The following is a 16,565-nucleotide window of genomic DNA, read 5'->3' on the forward strand; positions in this document are numbered from 1 at the left end:
TCTCATCTCCCCTCTGTCTCGTCTTTCTTCCAAGCTCTACATGTTAAGGTCCTTTCATCTTTCCTGGTAAGTTTTATCCTGCAATCCATGGACCAGTTTAGTAGCTCTTCTCTGAACTCTCTCCAAAGTATCAGTATCCTTCTGGAGATATGGTCTCCAGTACTGAGCACAATACTCCAGATGAGGTCTCACTAGTGCTCTGTAGAGCGGCATGAGCGCCCCCCTCCGTCTACTGGTAATGTGTCTCTTATACACCCAGCATTCTGCTAGCATCTCCTGCTGCTCTGTGACATGGTCTGCCTACCTTTAAGTCTTCTGAAATAATGATCCCTAAATCCCTTTCCTCAGATACTGAGGTTAGGACTGTATCACTGATTGTATATTCTGCTCTTGGGTTTTTAGGTCCCAGGTGCATTATCTTGCACTTTATCAACATTAAATTTTAGTTGCCAGATTTTTGACCATTCCTCTAGTTTTCCTAAATCCTTTTCCATTCGGTGTATCCCTCCAGGAACATCAACCCTGTTACAAATCTTTGTGTCATCAGCAAAAAGACCCACCTTACCATTGAGGCCTTCTGCAATTTCGCTGATAAAGATATTAAACAATATGGGTCCCAGAACAGATCCCTGAGGTCCCCACTGGTAACAAGACCTTGGTCTGAATATACTCCATTGACTACAACCCTCTGTTGTCTGTCCCTCAGCCACTGCCTAATCCATTCAACAATATGGGAGTCCAAGCCCAAAGACTGCAATTTATTGATAAGCCTTCTATGTAGGACAGTATCAGAAGCCTTACTGAAGGCTAGATAAGCGATGTCTACTGCACCTCCGCCATCTATTATTTTAGTCGCCCAATCAAAAAAAAATAATAAGATTAGTCTGACATAATCTCCCTGAAGTAAACCCATGCTGTTTTTCATCTTTCAACCCATGGGATTTTAGATGTTCCACAATCCTCTCCTTAAGTATGGTTTCCATTAATTTCCCCACTATTGATGTCAGGCTTACTGGCCTATAGTTGCCCGATTCCTCCCTACTACCTTTCTTGTGAATGGGCACAACATTTCCTAATTTCCAATCTTCTGGGACGACTCCTGTTGCCAGTTCACCGCTGAGCTCTTTTAATAGCTTTGGGTGTATCCCATCAGGCCCCTGTGACTTATTTGTATTAATTTTAGACAGCTGACTTAGAACCTCTTCCTCTGTAAAGACACATGCATCAAAAGATTCATTAGTCTTCTTCCCTAACTGAGGTCCTTTTCCTTCATTTTCCTTTGTAAAAACTGAACAGAAGTATTCATTGAGGCAGTCAGCTAGTTCTTTATCTTCTCCCATAAACCTTCCTTCTTTTGTTTGTAATTTGGTAATTCCTTGTTTTAGTTTCCTTTTTTCATTTATGTATCTGAAGAATGCCTTATCGTCCTTTTTCCCCTGACTGAGCTAATTTCTCTTCTGCCTGTGCTTTAGAAGCTCTTATAACTTGTTTGGCCTCTCTCTGCCTAATCTTATAAATTTGCCTGTCATCCTCATTTTTTTTTTTTATAATTACTAAATGCTTTTTGTTTTTAATGATTTTGGCCACATCCCAGTAGAGAATTTAGAATATCTGTGCTCCTGGCAGAACTAGCTATTTTGGTTTTCCAGTTTACATCAGGAAGATTGAAGTCTCCCATAATGATAACTTCCCCCTTCAATGTCATTTTAGCCATTTCCTCAACTAGTAGATCATCTAATTCTTTGACTTGGCTAGGTGGTCTATATATCACACATGATCAGCACACTGCTTTCCTGAAATCCTCTGTGCTGCTAGAGACTGTGCACCTTACACAATATCAGCCCACTACTCTCCTAAAATACTCTGTGCTCCCCTCAACCTGTGACCTCCCATGAGATCTGCACACTCTTCATCTGAAATACTCTGTGCTGCTGCTGCTCCTCCCACTAGGTAATTTCTCTACGTGAAATACTCTGTGCTGCTGGGGAATTCTACTCCTCTCACTAGGTAATTTCTCTACGTGAAAGGTGTGCGCGGCCGGGAGCTCCTTCCTCTAGCGGTCTGTCACCTCCTGCGTCTCCATACCTCATTCATAGACATGTCCCAAACTTTACAAATGTCATTTTCCATGTCTTCATCCAGCTCCCCCGAGATCTCGTCTTCATCATCCTCGGCCTGGGATTTGTCTTTCTTTGTGACGAACTGAAGGGAATACAATGGCGGTCATCTACCAATATGTGTGTAGCATCTTACCAATCTCTACTTCCTGCAAAGACATTACTGTAGGTGTATTCATAGGCGTCGGTTTTTTGCCATGTCTATCGTAAGTTTGTGCAAAAAATAAAATCACAAAACCCGTTCCTGACAGGCCTGGTTTAATAGCTCCATGCATTCCCCATGTAACAGCAATTCTGGAACATCTATTCTTATGTCTGTATGTTGCACCATTACTTTATTATTCCTGCTAGAAGTTATGAATGAATTGCTAGCAGTCTGCAGTAAGGGTACAGAGGGGCGTTACCAGTTGGGGGTGTCCCTGCACAGACTCACTCTATCCAGTCAGTGCTCCCATTGTCAGATTGTGTTTTTACAGTGTTCCCTATGCAGTAAAACTGACCCTTCCTCTTCATTCTCCAGGTCAGTAACATTATGGCGATACCACATTTGTATAGTTTTTCTTCCATTTTAATACTGAATAAAAAAAATTAAGACCTTAAAAAAAATAATAATAATCTTTTCATTGCAATATTCCAGCGGTCAGCAACCTTCGGCACTCCAGCTGTGGTGAAACTACAACTCCCAGCATGCTCCATTCACTTCTATGGGAGTTCTGAAAACTGCTAGGCAAGTGTGCATGCTGGGAGTCGTAGTTTCACCACAGCTGGAGTGCTAAAGGTTGATGATCCCTGCCATATTCTGCCCCCCCTATAACTTGTATTTATGTGTACAGAGCTGGGTGAGGGCTAATTTTTTGCGGGCCGATCTGCACTTTTTATTGATACTATTTTGGAGTATGTGTGGCTTTTTGATCACTTTTTATTCAATTTTATGTGGGACGTGAAGCGAATCGGCATTTCTTTTTCTTTTTTTCTTTTCTCTCATTTCACCGTTTCTCACATGGAATAAATATTTTAATAGTACGGGCGTTTTTGCACATGGCAATGCCTATGATGATTGGTTTTTTTTGTATTTTTATTTTACTTTTAGGGAAAGGGGGGGTGATTTGAACTTTTATATTTAGGGAAAGGGGGGTGATTTGAACTTTTATATATATTTTTTATTTTTTTTTTTTTTACACATTTTAATAGTTTGCATAGGGAACTTAACGAAGAAATCATTAGATTACTGCTCTCAGATTTCAATGCAGTGGCTTTGGAGTCTATGAGCATTTCACTACGTGAGCTCTGCCACTGGCAGGGTCTCCAAAGGAGCCTATGTGCGGTAGCCTCGGATCATTCAGGAGGACCGAGGCTGCCGCACACAGCGTTGTCGATCGCATACATTAGCCCCGTGTGTTTGATGTTTAAAACAGCAGGCACCCCGGCGCCATCTTTAAATACCCAATATAAATTTACATTAGGCAGTCAGGAGAGCACCATCTTTTCTTAATGGTGGTGCTCGGTACAACTCAGTCTTATTTACTTCAATGAGACAGAGCTGCAGTACCACCCACAGCCATTAAGAAAAGTATGGCGCTACACCTGGAAAACACTGAATGAGACTCAGAGCATTGGAGCCCGGAGCCGATTGGTGGGGGTTCTGGGATTCAGACACCCGCTGATCTAATATTGATGTATAATCCTACGTATGGGTCAGCAATGTTCACACTCTGCTGTTACATCACCTCGATGAGCGTGGTCAGCGTGCTGAAGAACCAGTGCTTGCTGTATACAGTGCTCCCTATGGAGTCTTCCGTCTGTCCCTCTTCATCGTCACTAGTCGGGGGTGAGGGGTTCCGATCCATATCACACAACGGTTCCAGGACATTCGGGCTGGAGTCAACCTTCTCTTTCTCTGGAGAGAGAAACACAAAGTTAAAGCTCAAACTGTTACCAACCCGACTGTACATCATATGAGCTGAAATATCAAGGCCTCAGCACCCCAAGAAATGTATTTCAATAACTTATTACCCACCAGTGGTCACATATATAGCAGTCTACCTATTCCCATGACTTATTATCAGGCCACAGTAGTGAATAAAGTGCCATAAACCTCCCTCAGTACTATACTTCACAGCTGCAGTTATAATTCTGCACACTACTGGGAAGTATCAGTCTTTTGATGTAGTAGAAACGAAGCTCACAAGATGTTGAGGGTCATAAGGCTGTCTCTGATGAGAACCAGTACAAGTCATGTAAGGTATGTACACAGTGACTCCACTAGCAGAATAAGGAGTGCAGCTCTGGAGTATAATACAGGACGCAACTCAGGATAAGTAATATATGTACACAGTAACTCCACCAGCAGAATAGTGAGTGCAGCTCTGGTGTATAATACAGGATGTAACTCAGGATCAGTACAGGAACTGCAGGACAAGTAATATATGTACACAGTGACTGTACCAGCAGAATATTGAGTGCAGCTCTGGAGTATGATACAGGATGTCAGGGGGAGAAAACCAGAACTGGATCGCACATCCACAATGCTATGCTTTGAGCTAATTAAACTCGCTTCTCAGTGCTATATTAAAGTGTACAGCCCCCCATACTACATCCTAAATGAGGCATTAGTGAACATTTTGATCAAAAGGCATAAGCCCACTCACCACGCCAAGGTCGCCTCTTTGAGTGGGACCTACTCTGACAAAAAGGCGCAGCACAATGCGGTGACAAAGCGGCACTGCCCTAGTAGGCGGCGGGACCCAGGAGTCCAACAGCAGCCCTGCTGTCTGACAATGCCACCCATGACACTGGGTCCCACCAACCCACCGCCACAAAAACAAAGGCCACCACGCCGTACTGCACCATGTGAACAGTTGTCTAACACAACATGTCCATTGCTATCAGGGGCTACAGGTCAATGACTACTTCCATGCAGACTTCTGCGAAATTAAAACCACCTGCGCCGAATGGGACGAGTGCTGATACCAGTGGTAAAGAAGGAAGATTCAAACAACGTATCAGGGGGAGAAAAGCAGAACTGGATCGCACATCCACAATGCTATGCTTTGTTCAAGTCTTCCTTTACCACTGGTATCGGCACTTCTCCCACAGGCACGGGTGGTTTACAAAACCATTTCCCCATGATCGCTACTTTGTCACATATCTCCAGCGCTGAGAATGTCTGAGGACATTTACATCCATATACTGTATGTGACCGATATATCTGCTCCTCTTATAATGCTACTATACCAGTGACGGGCAAACTACGGCCCGGCGAATCTTTTTATCCGGCCAGCAGAGCTGCTTATGTGACGGAGCCGGGGTGGAGTTCAGGCGGCGATTGAGGATTGCGGCTTACGGATTACATGCTTCCTCCCAGGGCCGTTTCTACAGCTGGGCGAGGAGGACAGAAGAGGGAGGCGCCATCAGCAGGGCCCAGCGCCGCAGGGGGGCCCTTTTTGTTCAGAGGCAGCAGGAGAAGCGCTCATCTCCATATTCATCTGTATCACCGTCCTCAGGACAGCGATACAGATGAATGGTGCGGAGGAGCAGCCTAGTGCCTGTAGCCTATCAGAGGCCAGTGCAGGCGGCGCGATGACGTCATTTCGCCGCCTGAGCCGTACAGAGTGGGACACAGGCCGGAAGAGGTCTGCATCGCATCACTGATAGCAGCATAAGGTAAGTATATGTGTTCATTGTTTTTATTATTTATAGTATACTGTGGCAAGAAGGGGGTGGGGGCCCTATATACTGGCACAATATGGATTGGTACTATGGAGAAGAGGGGGAAGCACTATGGGGGCCACTATGGAGAAGAGGGGAAGGAGCACTATGAGGGCCCTATATATTGGCACAATATGGGGGGGCACTATGGAGAAGAGGGGAAGGAGCACTATGGGGGCATCTACTGGGGGGCCCTATGTACTGGCACTTATTATTGGCGGGCTCTATGGAGAAGTGGGGGGGGGAGCACTATGGGGGCATCTACTGGGAGCCCTATATACTGGCACTCATTATTGGGGGCTCTATGCAACAACAAAGCTAACTCCAGACTTTGATGCCTTCGCAAAAAAGGGAGACCAACAACACTGTTCCCACTAAAATTGAAGGCGAGTTATACATACTATGTTATGAAAGAAATACATTGCATAAAAGTGTTGTACAATAACTTTTTATGCTTTTCTACCTTGAATTAAACTACACCTTTAATATTACTAAATTTAATTTATATTAATTCACACAAACGCCCCATCCATCTACTCTTGGTCTGACCCCCGGGTCCAATAATATGAACCCATTGTGGCCCACGAGTCAAAAAGTTTGCCCACCTCTGTACTATACTATTATAAGCTGTAATTTTAGGCTTCTGTCTCCTTTAATATATCTACATAAAACCTATTAAATCTTGGATCAGCTCAGCTGATACTTAATACCTTCTGCTAATCAACTGACATTTCAGTCTGGCACAGAAAACGCCCAAAACACGAAAATCCCTGAATAACAGAAAACAAACAACAATAATAAAGTAGAAGACGACATTCAGCCAAACACAACCCACCCGTCCCTCCTCATACATTATATAATGCAGACACCTGACAAAGGCTTTATAAATGTGCTGGAGAAGACGCATCCCGTCATCCCACCAGTGACTCTCCTGCAACAGTAAGTTACTTCATACATGACATCAAGTATTGGACAAGATGCTGAAATTGTTCTTAAAAACCTTCCTGACACTTTTTTAATTAAAAGGATCAGTACAGGATAAGCAATATAATGTATGTACACAGACTCCAGAGCTGCACTCACTATTCTGCTGGTGGTGTATAATACAGGATGTAACTCAGGATCAGTACAGGATAAGTAATGTAATGTATGTACACAGCGACTGCACCAGCAGAATAGTGAGTGCAGCTCTGGAGAATAATATAGGATGTAACCCAGGATAAGTAATGTATGTACACAGTGACTACACCAGCAGAATAGTGAGTGCAGCTCTGCAGTATAATACAGGATGTAACTCAGGACCAGTACAGCATCAGTAATGTATGTACACAGTGACTCCACCAGCAGAATAATGAGTGCAGCTCTGGAGTATAATATAGGATGTAACTCAGGATCAGTACAGGATAAGTAATGTATGTACACAGTGACTGCACCAGCAGAATAGTGAGTGCAGCTCTGGAGTATAATACAGGATGTAACTCAGGATCAGTACAGGATAAGTAATGTATGTACACAGTGACTGCACCAGCAGAATAGTGAGAGCAGCTCTGGAGTATAATACAGGATGTAACTCAGGATCAGTACAGGATAAGTAATGTATGTACACAGTGACTCCACCAGCAGAATAGTGAGTGCAGCTCTGGAGTATAATACAGGATGTAACTCAGGATCAGTACAGGATAAGTAATGTATGTACACAGTGACTGCACCAGCAGAATAGTGAGTGCAGCTCTGGAGTATTATACTGGATGTAACTCAGGATCAGTACAGGATAAGTAATGTATGTACACAGTGACTGCACCAGCATAATAGTGAGTGCAGCTCTGGAGTATTATACTGGATGTAACTCAGGATCAGTACAGGATAAGTAATGTATGTACACAGTGACTGCACCAGCAGAATAGTGAGTGCAGCTCTGGAGTATTATACTGGATGTAACTCAGGATAGGTAATGTAATATATAAAACTGTTTATGTAGTTATATCTGTATATAGACTAGTGGTGACACGGACGCGTGTTAAATATTGAAACGTTTTATCCCAAAGAGATCCAAATTACAATGAAGTCCATATTCTGTGTGGTGCTGCTCATCATGATCCTACATCCTGCGGAGTGCAGACGCTATGGTCAGCAAAATGGGTATGGAGATGAAGGTGAGTGAAAAATGATGACAAAAGCAAATTGGTGCCCAAACAAGACTTAGTGATCACGGGGGCACTTTGGAGGGTGCTTCCTATACACACAATCAGATTTTTTTTTATACATATGGGGGGAGATGAAGACTGGCCTAAATGGGGTTGCCCGACCAAAACAACAAGAAAAATAATTACAGGCAACAAAATGTATTTAAAAAAAAAGTGCCACTGTTCCAGGTCCGTAGTTCCTAACCCCAACAGACCAGAAATGATGATGATGTCAGCAGTGAATGGCACATGACCACAGAGGCTCAACGGTCCCAGCTTATAATAAAGGTATAGGAGATCATTTCTTTCAGTCTGGAAAAAACAGGAGCAGCGTCACTGAAACAGCGGGATTGATTATTTTTTTTTTTTTTTATGCCGTTTCCCACTGTCAATTTTGTATTTAGGAAGGACAACTCCTTTAAACTGAACAGCGCTGGAGTACAACATGCTGGGTGTCTGATGAAGAGGTAAACCTTTGGAGAAACCATGATCGTTCAGCACCGCTCCTCAGGGCGCTCTGCGCTGCCGGGTTCATCTGCTCTGTTCGGCTTCTCCAGCAGCAGTTACAGATCCCACATACGTTGTGTGGCTGTACATGCTGGAAACCCCCGACCACAGCGATCCGAGAAGCGGGGCTGCATGGTCATGGTCTCACCTAAGGTATAGGTCTACTTTAATAAATTTGGCACAGCCCCGGCTGCATTTCTGCTTCAGTTTCGGTCACAGAACTTAATTAAAAAAAATTTAAACGTTACCTCGCCTCCTAATAAATCCCAGTCGCTTTTTGAACAGCAGCAGAAAGTGAAAATTCAGAAATTATTGCGCAAATATGATATATATGAAATATTTGTTTGCCCCAAAACTGGTGCTAATCACTTTGATAGCTTCCTCTGTCCGGTCCCTTTAATAGTGCTGCATGAATTGCACCTCTCAGATCAGGGTATGAGTGCTATTAAAGGGGGTTTCCAGGATTTAGATATTGATAACTATCTTCAGGATTGGCACTCAATCACTGGGGGAACTGTACCAAAAACCAGTACTTTATTATACCAAGTTTAAATAAATCAAAACAAACAATAAAAATATATTTTAAAAAAACGAAAATAAATTGGCAGATATTTACATTTAAAAAAAAAGTTTAAAAACAAGTACACGTCACAAATTTTTACATTTTACTCAGTCAAATACAAACTGACTGCCAGTGTTACATAGGACTGTGCTAGATGTAGGCTGGCACCTATAGTGTAACTAAGACAGGGACACATCCTGAGCCAATATACACCGGACAGTTAGATCCAAAGAGAAGAACATAAATCATAAAAATCATAAAAAGTGAAGCGAGTCATAAAAAACGAGCTCTGTGTGTACCTAGTTCATCCAATAATCATTCCGATTTGGTTAAGGCTACTTTCACACTAGCGTTTAAGTTTTCCGGTATTGAGTTCCGTCCTAGGGGCTCAATACAGAAAAAAAACGCTTCAGTTTTGCCCCTATTCATTGTCAATGGGGACAAAACTGAACAGAACGGAGTGCTCCAAAATGCATTGTTACGTTTAGTGCGACCGGAGAGCAAACCGCAACATGTTGTATTTTGCAAATTATAGAGATATCCATTTTGTTACACCAGTCCTATTCCACGTATGACCGAGGACGCATTTGCGTTTTCAATATATTTTTGGTATATTTTATATACATTTCTTCAAAAATAAGAAAAAAAATGGTATAGATTAAAAATATAAATAAAGATAAACAAATTCTCTGTTCCTAAGTACTGTGGACCTATACATTTTTAACACTCAAGGGCCAATGATTAGACATATTTTACTTGTTCATTATCATTATACTCGTTCTTTTATTCTTGATAAATGAACAATAAAGGCTTCTTATCCTACCTCCCCACTAATTGACCTCTATTGGGGAAAGTGTCAAAAAACGCTTTTTTGCCTAACGTTTATTTATACTTTTATTTTTTATCTTTTTATTCAGATACAAAAATTCACATAATAGATAAATATACACAACAAACAGATATTTTTCCATTCCCTATTTTACCCGACCCCCACCTATCACAGAGAGAGAGAAGAGAAACGAAAAAAAAACGAAAAAAACAACAACTAGTAATCTAGTAATAATACCTTATTGTTTAACCAACGTTTCCAAACTTTATCAAAATAGTCCTTCTCTCCTCTATTATTATATACTTTCCGCTCCATCTTTATCATATTCTCCACTGACCTCTTCCAGTCCACTATCAAGGGTGGGTCCTTCTTAATCCACTTTTAAACTATAACAAGTCTTGCCTGAAATAGAAGTTTACAGAGTACCCTCCTATCCATTCTTGAAAGGAGGAATTGTAATGTACCTCCCAATATACAAGCAACTGGATCTCACAATTTGGGACACCTCCAAACTAAATGATAAAGCCCTGCTTCTTCCATACCACATCTAGAACATTCATCCGAGGATTTCAGACCCATCCTTTTAAGCAACACTGGAGAGCGGTACAGTCTATGAATAAAGAAGAACTGGGAAACCCCATGGGCCTATTCCTTAATATATCTTCCCACTGTTCCTCCGATATTCCTCCAATATCTCTTTTCCATTTCTCCTTAGCCAGAATTTTTATCTTACCCCGTTTCATTTTTATCAATACTCTATATCTTCTTGAAATACTCCCTTTTTCTTTTGTTATCCAAAAACTGTTTTATATTTTCCATCGGAGCCTTTTTATATTTTTGAGAATCTGCCTGTGCTGAATCAATTGCATCCCTGAATTACAAGTATTTAAAGAAATCTTTATCCAAAATTCTTGTCTCAATGTTACAAAATCTTCAAACCATTGTGACAACCATCGAACTCCTTTATTTCCCAATTCACATAGTGCTTAATCTTTTGAACTTCTCTTAAATTAATGTTACTCCATGTAGGTGTAAAACATATGTAACCCTTAATAGCCATAATTCTTTTAAATTTCCTTCCAAACGTGATCCATTAAATTGAACACACATTTAGGCTACTTTCACACTAGCGTTTTTACTGGATCCGGCAGGGTTCAGCAAAAACGCTTCCGTTACTGATGATACAAACGTCTGCATCTGTTATGAACGGATCCGGTTGTATTATCTGCAACATTGCCAAGATGGATCCGTCATGAACTCCATTGAAAGTCAGTGGAGGACGGATCCATTTTCTATTGTGTCAGAAAAAACGGATCTGTCCTCATTGACTCGAATTGTGGGTAATGCCGGATCCGTCTTGCTCCGCATCCCAGGATGGAAAGCAAACTTCAACATGTTGCGGTTTTCTCTCTGGTATGGGAACGCAACTAAACGGAATGGAATGCATTTTGGAGCGCTCCGTTCTGTTCAGTTCAGTTTTGTCCCTATTGACAATGAATGGGGACAAAACTGAAGCGTTTTTTTCCCGTATTTAGCCCCTATGACGAATCTCAATACCGTAAAACTTAAACGCTAGTGTGAAAGTAGCCTGATTATTGGATGAACTAGGTACACAGAGCTAGTTTTTTATGACTCTCTTCACTTTTTATGATTAGTGTTCTTGTCTTTGATTCTAACTATCCGGTGTATATTGGTTCAGGATGTGTCCCTGTCTTGCTTAGTTACACTATTAGGCTGGGTTCACACCTGAGCGTTTTACAGCGCGTTCCTACGCGCTGTAAAACGCACAACAGGCAAAAACCAATGTTTCCCTATGGGCATGGTTCTCATCTGAACGTTTTACAGCGAGTACGAACGCGCTGTAAAACGCCCTACGCCCCAAGAGGTACAGGAGCTTCTTTGGGGTGTATTGTCGCGCGTAACACCTCTGTTTTTCATTGTACACCTCTGTGGTCAATAGCAAGAACGCGCGTACGACGCACGTTTCCAAAATACAAAAACGCCCCAAAGTACGCCTCAAAAACGCCCAATAAAAACGCCTGTAAACAGCGCTTATCGGATACTCTCAGGAGTGAACCCAGCCTGAGTGCCAGCCTACATCTAGCACAGTCCTATGTAACACTGGCAGTCAGTTTGTATTTGACTGAGTAACATAGAAGAACTTACAATTGACAGCTAATTTGTGACGTGTACTTGTAATGTAAATATCTACCAATTTATTTTTATTCATTTTTTATATATTTTTGTTTGTATTGATCTATTTACACTTGGTATAATAAAATACTGGTTTTCTGTTAACACTTTTAAACATAATTTTGGACTTACTGTGGGGGCAGTCTGATAACAGCGCACCTAGATCCAGAAATTGAAACGGGTGAGCCACTATATTTTTTCTTCTTCTACGATCTTGGGGATAGGTCATCGGGATCAGACTGGTTTGGGTATGCCACATTCACATGAATAGCCAGTAAACAGTGGATGGAAACTTGGGCTTCTGGTTCTGTCCACTGAATAGCTGTTTCGGGCAGAGTCGGTAACCCAAGTATCCATCCACTGTGTAGCAGGCGTGTCGGACCCCCACTGATCTGATATTGATGACTTATTCTGAGGAGAAGTCATCAATATCTAAACCCTTAAGATAATTAGATTCTTCTTTATTCCTTTTATAATTCCAAAAGCTTTACCAGGGAATTCAATAAAGGTATACCCCCCCTGCAGACCTTTTATACCACCCAAACTTACCTAGTTAGATGCCCTACTGATAGCCAATGGAAGTGTCCTGAGGTATGTCCGATATGGCAGCTCAGTTTCCTTCACTTAAAGGGAACCTGTCATGTGGATATTTAATTATAATCTAACTAATTATATACAATCATTAACTACTACAAAGTACCTTAGATGTATTCACTTACTGGTGTGACAGATGGTTACCTCATAATATATACACAAAGATGCCGCATGCCAATGAGCTGATTTGAGTCCAGCGTGATGTCATTGAGTCCAGCGTATATTTAATTCAGAGCTTTGGCACTCCCCTGCCCACCTGCTGCTGATTCATGTGGAAAATAACTGTCATTCAGCAGCAGGTGGGCGGGGAGAGTCAGGAGCTCATGAATATTCAGGACTCATCATTATCAGCTGGAGCTTTTCAATACAAGATGTTGGCAGATTGACTTGGTCAATTAAAGAAAGTGACCCAGCATTTTGCTAAGAGAATCAGTCACTTATTTATGTTGCCCATAGTTAGGACACCATAAAACTAGCGACAGGTTCCCTTTAAATAGTGCAATACCAGACACAACCCATGGTGAGAGTGGCGCTGTTTCACTAGATTGCGCTTGCTATTAATCATAAGGCAGTATGCCATGAGCTCCCCCTAGTGGTGGCTACAGGCCTGCAGGATGTTAGCCTCTAATTCAATGTCTATGCAGGGGATTTGCAACTCTAAGAGAGAGAGCTCAGACTGTTCCAGGTAAGATGCTTCTTGTGGGGACAGCACAGCTTATAGCGTCAGTTTATGATGGTACCCATTGGGACATGTAATGAAGAAGTAATTGTCAGTAACTGTGGTTTATATTTGATAATTACATGAAATGATTATTATTTTCTAAGTATATGGCAGTCTATCATATCACTGTTAACATGGCTTCTCAGGAGACTATGGTGGGCCGTCTGGAGGAGGAGGAGGAGGAGGAGGCTGCAGACATCAAAAAGGAGCGCAGGGTGGAATAATGGGTCATCTCTCTGAACTAACACAGTCATTAGGCCTACCAAACCAATTACAAGGTGGTTTTATAGAGAAGCTCTTAGGCCTTGGCCAGAAGTTTGCTGGAGATCCAGGAAAACTCCAAGAACAGCTCTTCGGACTGGCCCAACAGTTTGGGTTATCGAGGGGACAACTACAAGATCTGCTCTCTGGTTTGGTCCAGAAGTTTGGCTCAGTTCCAGGCTCCGGGGATGGTACAAAGTGCCCATTAAAAGGTCTTGCAGAGAAGTTTTTAGGTAAAGGGCAGAGATTCGGCTCATCATCAGGAGGATGTGGAGGAACACGCAAGAAATTTGGTCAAGGAGCTGGATCAGGCAGAAATGGCTATGGATCAGACTACGATGGAGAAGAGGAGGAATCGGGCAGAGGTGGTCAATATGGATCACAATACGGTGGTAGACGAGGCAGAAACTCTGGACAGCGAAGGTAAAGGAAAATATCACAGCGGCCCTACATACGATAGAGATGCATGTATAAGTCCCCCACCAACAGACAGCCTCCCCCCAAATACCTGTATGACAAAAAAAATGATCGTTCTACCCAAAAAGTTTATCGTAATTGGACAAATGGCTAAAACATTTCCCATGAGGATGTAACTTTTTGGGTTGTTTCTACTGATATTAAGCTTCTCACTGCCATAAAATAGATTGGTTCCAGCAGGAGCCCTCCCCCGCTGCTCTATCTGTAATAAGAGACCAAAAGCTCTTAAAGGGGTTGTCTCTCACTTCAGCAAGTGGCATTTAATATCTAGAGAAAGTTAATACAAGACACTTACTAATGTATAGTTATTCTCCATATAGCCTCCTTTTCTGGCTGGATTCATTTTTTCATCACATAATACACTGCTCGTTTCCATGGTTACGACCACCCTGCAATCCAGCAGTGGTGGTCGTGCTTATACACTATAGAAAAAATTGTGTCTGCCTCTCTGGTGGCCGGGACTATGGGAGTGTACATAGGTTGGTGTTTTTTTATATAGTCTATAGTGTGCAAGTATGGCCACCGCTGCTGGATTGCAGGGTGGCCGTAACCATGGAAACGAGCAGTGCATAATGTGATGGAAAAATGAATCCAGCCAGCATCACAATACATTAGTAAGTGTCTTGTATGAACTTTCTCTAGATAATAAATGCCTGATCCTTCTGTTCTAAGGGGAGAAAAGCCAGGAAGAGAGGTAGCTGGAGCAGGACAGAGGGGGCAGGGGTGATTGGCGAAAGATGCGGGCAGAGGCTTCTTTCCCAATTTCCCCATTGAAAAAAAACATGCATATGCAGCCAAGCATGCGTGTGTACTGGGGAGTCAGGAATCTCCAGTATAGGTCATGACAACTGACGCACGTCTTGACGTTTTTACGTATTTGCACACAATATGCAGAGTGATGTGACACAAATCCATATATTGATCATTACAGGCGACAGCAAGAGCCCGAGGATTATTAGATGCATCCAGAAACTCGATGAATAAAGACGAGAATCAACCGAGAGGATCTTCTCCGATGTCGTGAAGCAGATAAAACCCAAAAGGCTGGCAGAGGCTCTAAACAAGCAAAAGCAGCGGCCAATTCCCTTATTAAAACCACAAAAGCCAGATAACGACTCTAAATAAAAAGTTATAATAACTGGAAATCAGATGTAGAGTATTTACTGTGACGAAATCTTATTTGTGTGACCGAAGGTCTCAATAAACGTCAACCAAATATTCAGTCCAACCAGTCCGGAGAGATCTGCGGTGCCCGTGGCCTGCACAGACCAGCACCAGAGGCTATAGGTTGGATGGAGTTCATGCCACGTGCCACGTTTTACGATCGTTGGGGGTCTGACTGCAGGAACCCCAAACAATTACATGGTCGGTGCCCGTCCCCTGCATGAATGGAGAGGCAGACCACACACACCCGCAGTCATCCACGTGTTCTCTATAAGACTGCTGGAGGTAGTGGGGACTGTGCTCATCAGCTATCTCAGCCAGTCCCATAGAGGATGAATGGAGCGGCTGTGCCCCCCCCCCCCCCATTTATCGTAATCAGCAGGAGTCGCAGCAGTTGGACCGCCACCGATCTGACACGTGTCCCGTATGCACAGTTTTGAAAGCTGGGCAGAACCCCTTTAGAAGGAATGGCCCAATCAATCACTTTATGACTGGTTCAGGTCCCCGATGACACAGAGAATAAAGAAGCTGCCCTTCTGGTTTAGCGCTGGACCTCCTTTACTGTTTTTCCGTGCACAGTGGCGCCCCCCAACCTCCTGCTGGTCAAGGACCTGCAGTCCCCCGACGACCGGTGCTGAGGAGCGCCACTGTGGAAGGGGAGCGGATAAAGATTAGTCAGATGACATATCGCCAAGACGGCATAACCCGATGCAGCATTCACGTGACTGCTGCGACCTAACGCTGACAGTAATGTTATATGGTCACCCCAGCAGGCAGCAATTCGGCTGTCGTAGTCACATGACCACAGGTGCTGGGAAGCGCGCCAAACTTGGAAGGCGTTTTTTTCTATTGAAGTCAATATGTCTGTGTGTCGTGACAGAGGCCATGGTGTCCTGCCATGCTTCCTCTAGAGCAGCAGTCTGCATTCTGTGGGTATCCAGCAGTCATGTAACTCTCACCATGCTAGGAGTTGTTGTTCCACCTGGAGAGCCACAGAAAAGGCTTCTCCGTGCATTTGAAAGTACAATATGCAGGAATCTAGGGCATGCTGGGAGTTGTAGTTACACAACAGCTGGAGAGCCACAGTTTGTAGACTATGAAGTATGAAGGAAGCATGGGTATATTGGGGGTCGTAGTTTCACAAAGGCTGGCGGACCCTGCAGTGTTCTCCTACACTGAACATTAACACTCAGTGGGAAACCCGGAGTGGAAATTCCCAGAGGATAATCACATCCCTCCCCCCCAAGCC

General features: G+C 43.0%; 2 protein-coding genes across 10 annotated transcripts in view; one reads left to right on the top strand and one right to left on the bottom strand.

Moving 5' to 3' along the window:
* LOC122920145 (keratin, type I cytoskeletal 9-like) overlaps positions 1–15,291 on the top strand; it is a 125,769-nt gene extending 110,478 nt beyond the window's left edge. For 6 of the 7 annotated variants that reach the window (XM_044269360.1, XM_044269358.1, XM_044269363.1 and 3 more), the window contains 3 exons: positions 7,871–7,978; positions 13,561–14,098; positions 15,084–15,288. In XM_044269360.1, the coding sequence (XP_044125295.1) occupies positions 7,871–7,978; positions 13,561–14,098; positions 15,084–15,111 (674 nt within the window). In that variant the 3' untranslated portion in view covers positions 15,112–15,288. Of the gene's footprint in view, positions 1–6,561; positions 6,765–7,870; positions 7,979–13,560; positions 14,099–15,083 lie in introns of all 7 variants that reach the window. The other variant, XR_006386883.1, reaches the window with a different exon arrangement.
* Positions 1–16,565, bottom strand: part of SAAL1 (serum amyloid A like 1) — a 62,219-nt gene that overhangs the window by 13,649 nt on the left and 32,005 nt on the right. For all 3 annotated transcript variants that reach the window (XM_044269353.1, XM_044269354.1, XM_044269355.1), the window contains exons 2-3: positions 3,845–4,014; positions 2,086–2,202 (exon numbers count right to left, since the gene is read on the bottom strand). In XM_044269353.1, the coding sequence (XP_044125288.1) occupies positions 2,086–2,202; positions 3,845–4,014 (287 nt within the window). The remainder of the gene's footprint in view (positions 1–2,085; positions 2,203–3,844; positions 4,015–16,565) is intronic.

This window comes from Bufo gargarizans, chromosome 10, assembly GCF_014858855.1.
Source record: "Bufo gargarizans isolate SCDJY-AF-19 chromosome 10, ASM1485885v1, whole genome shotgun sequence".
Classification (NCBI taxonomy): domain Eukaryota; kingdom Metazoa; phylum Chordata; class Amphibia; order Anura; family Bufonidae; genus Bufo; species Bufo gargarizans.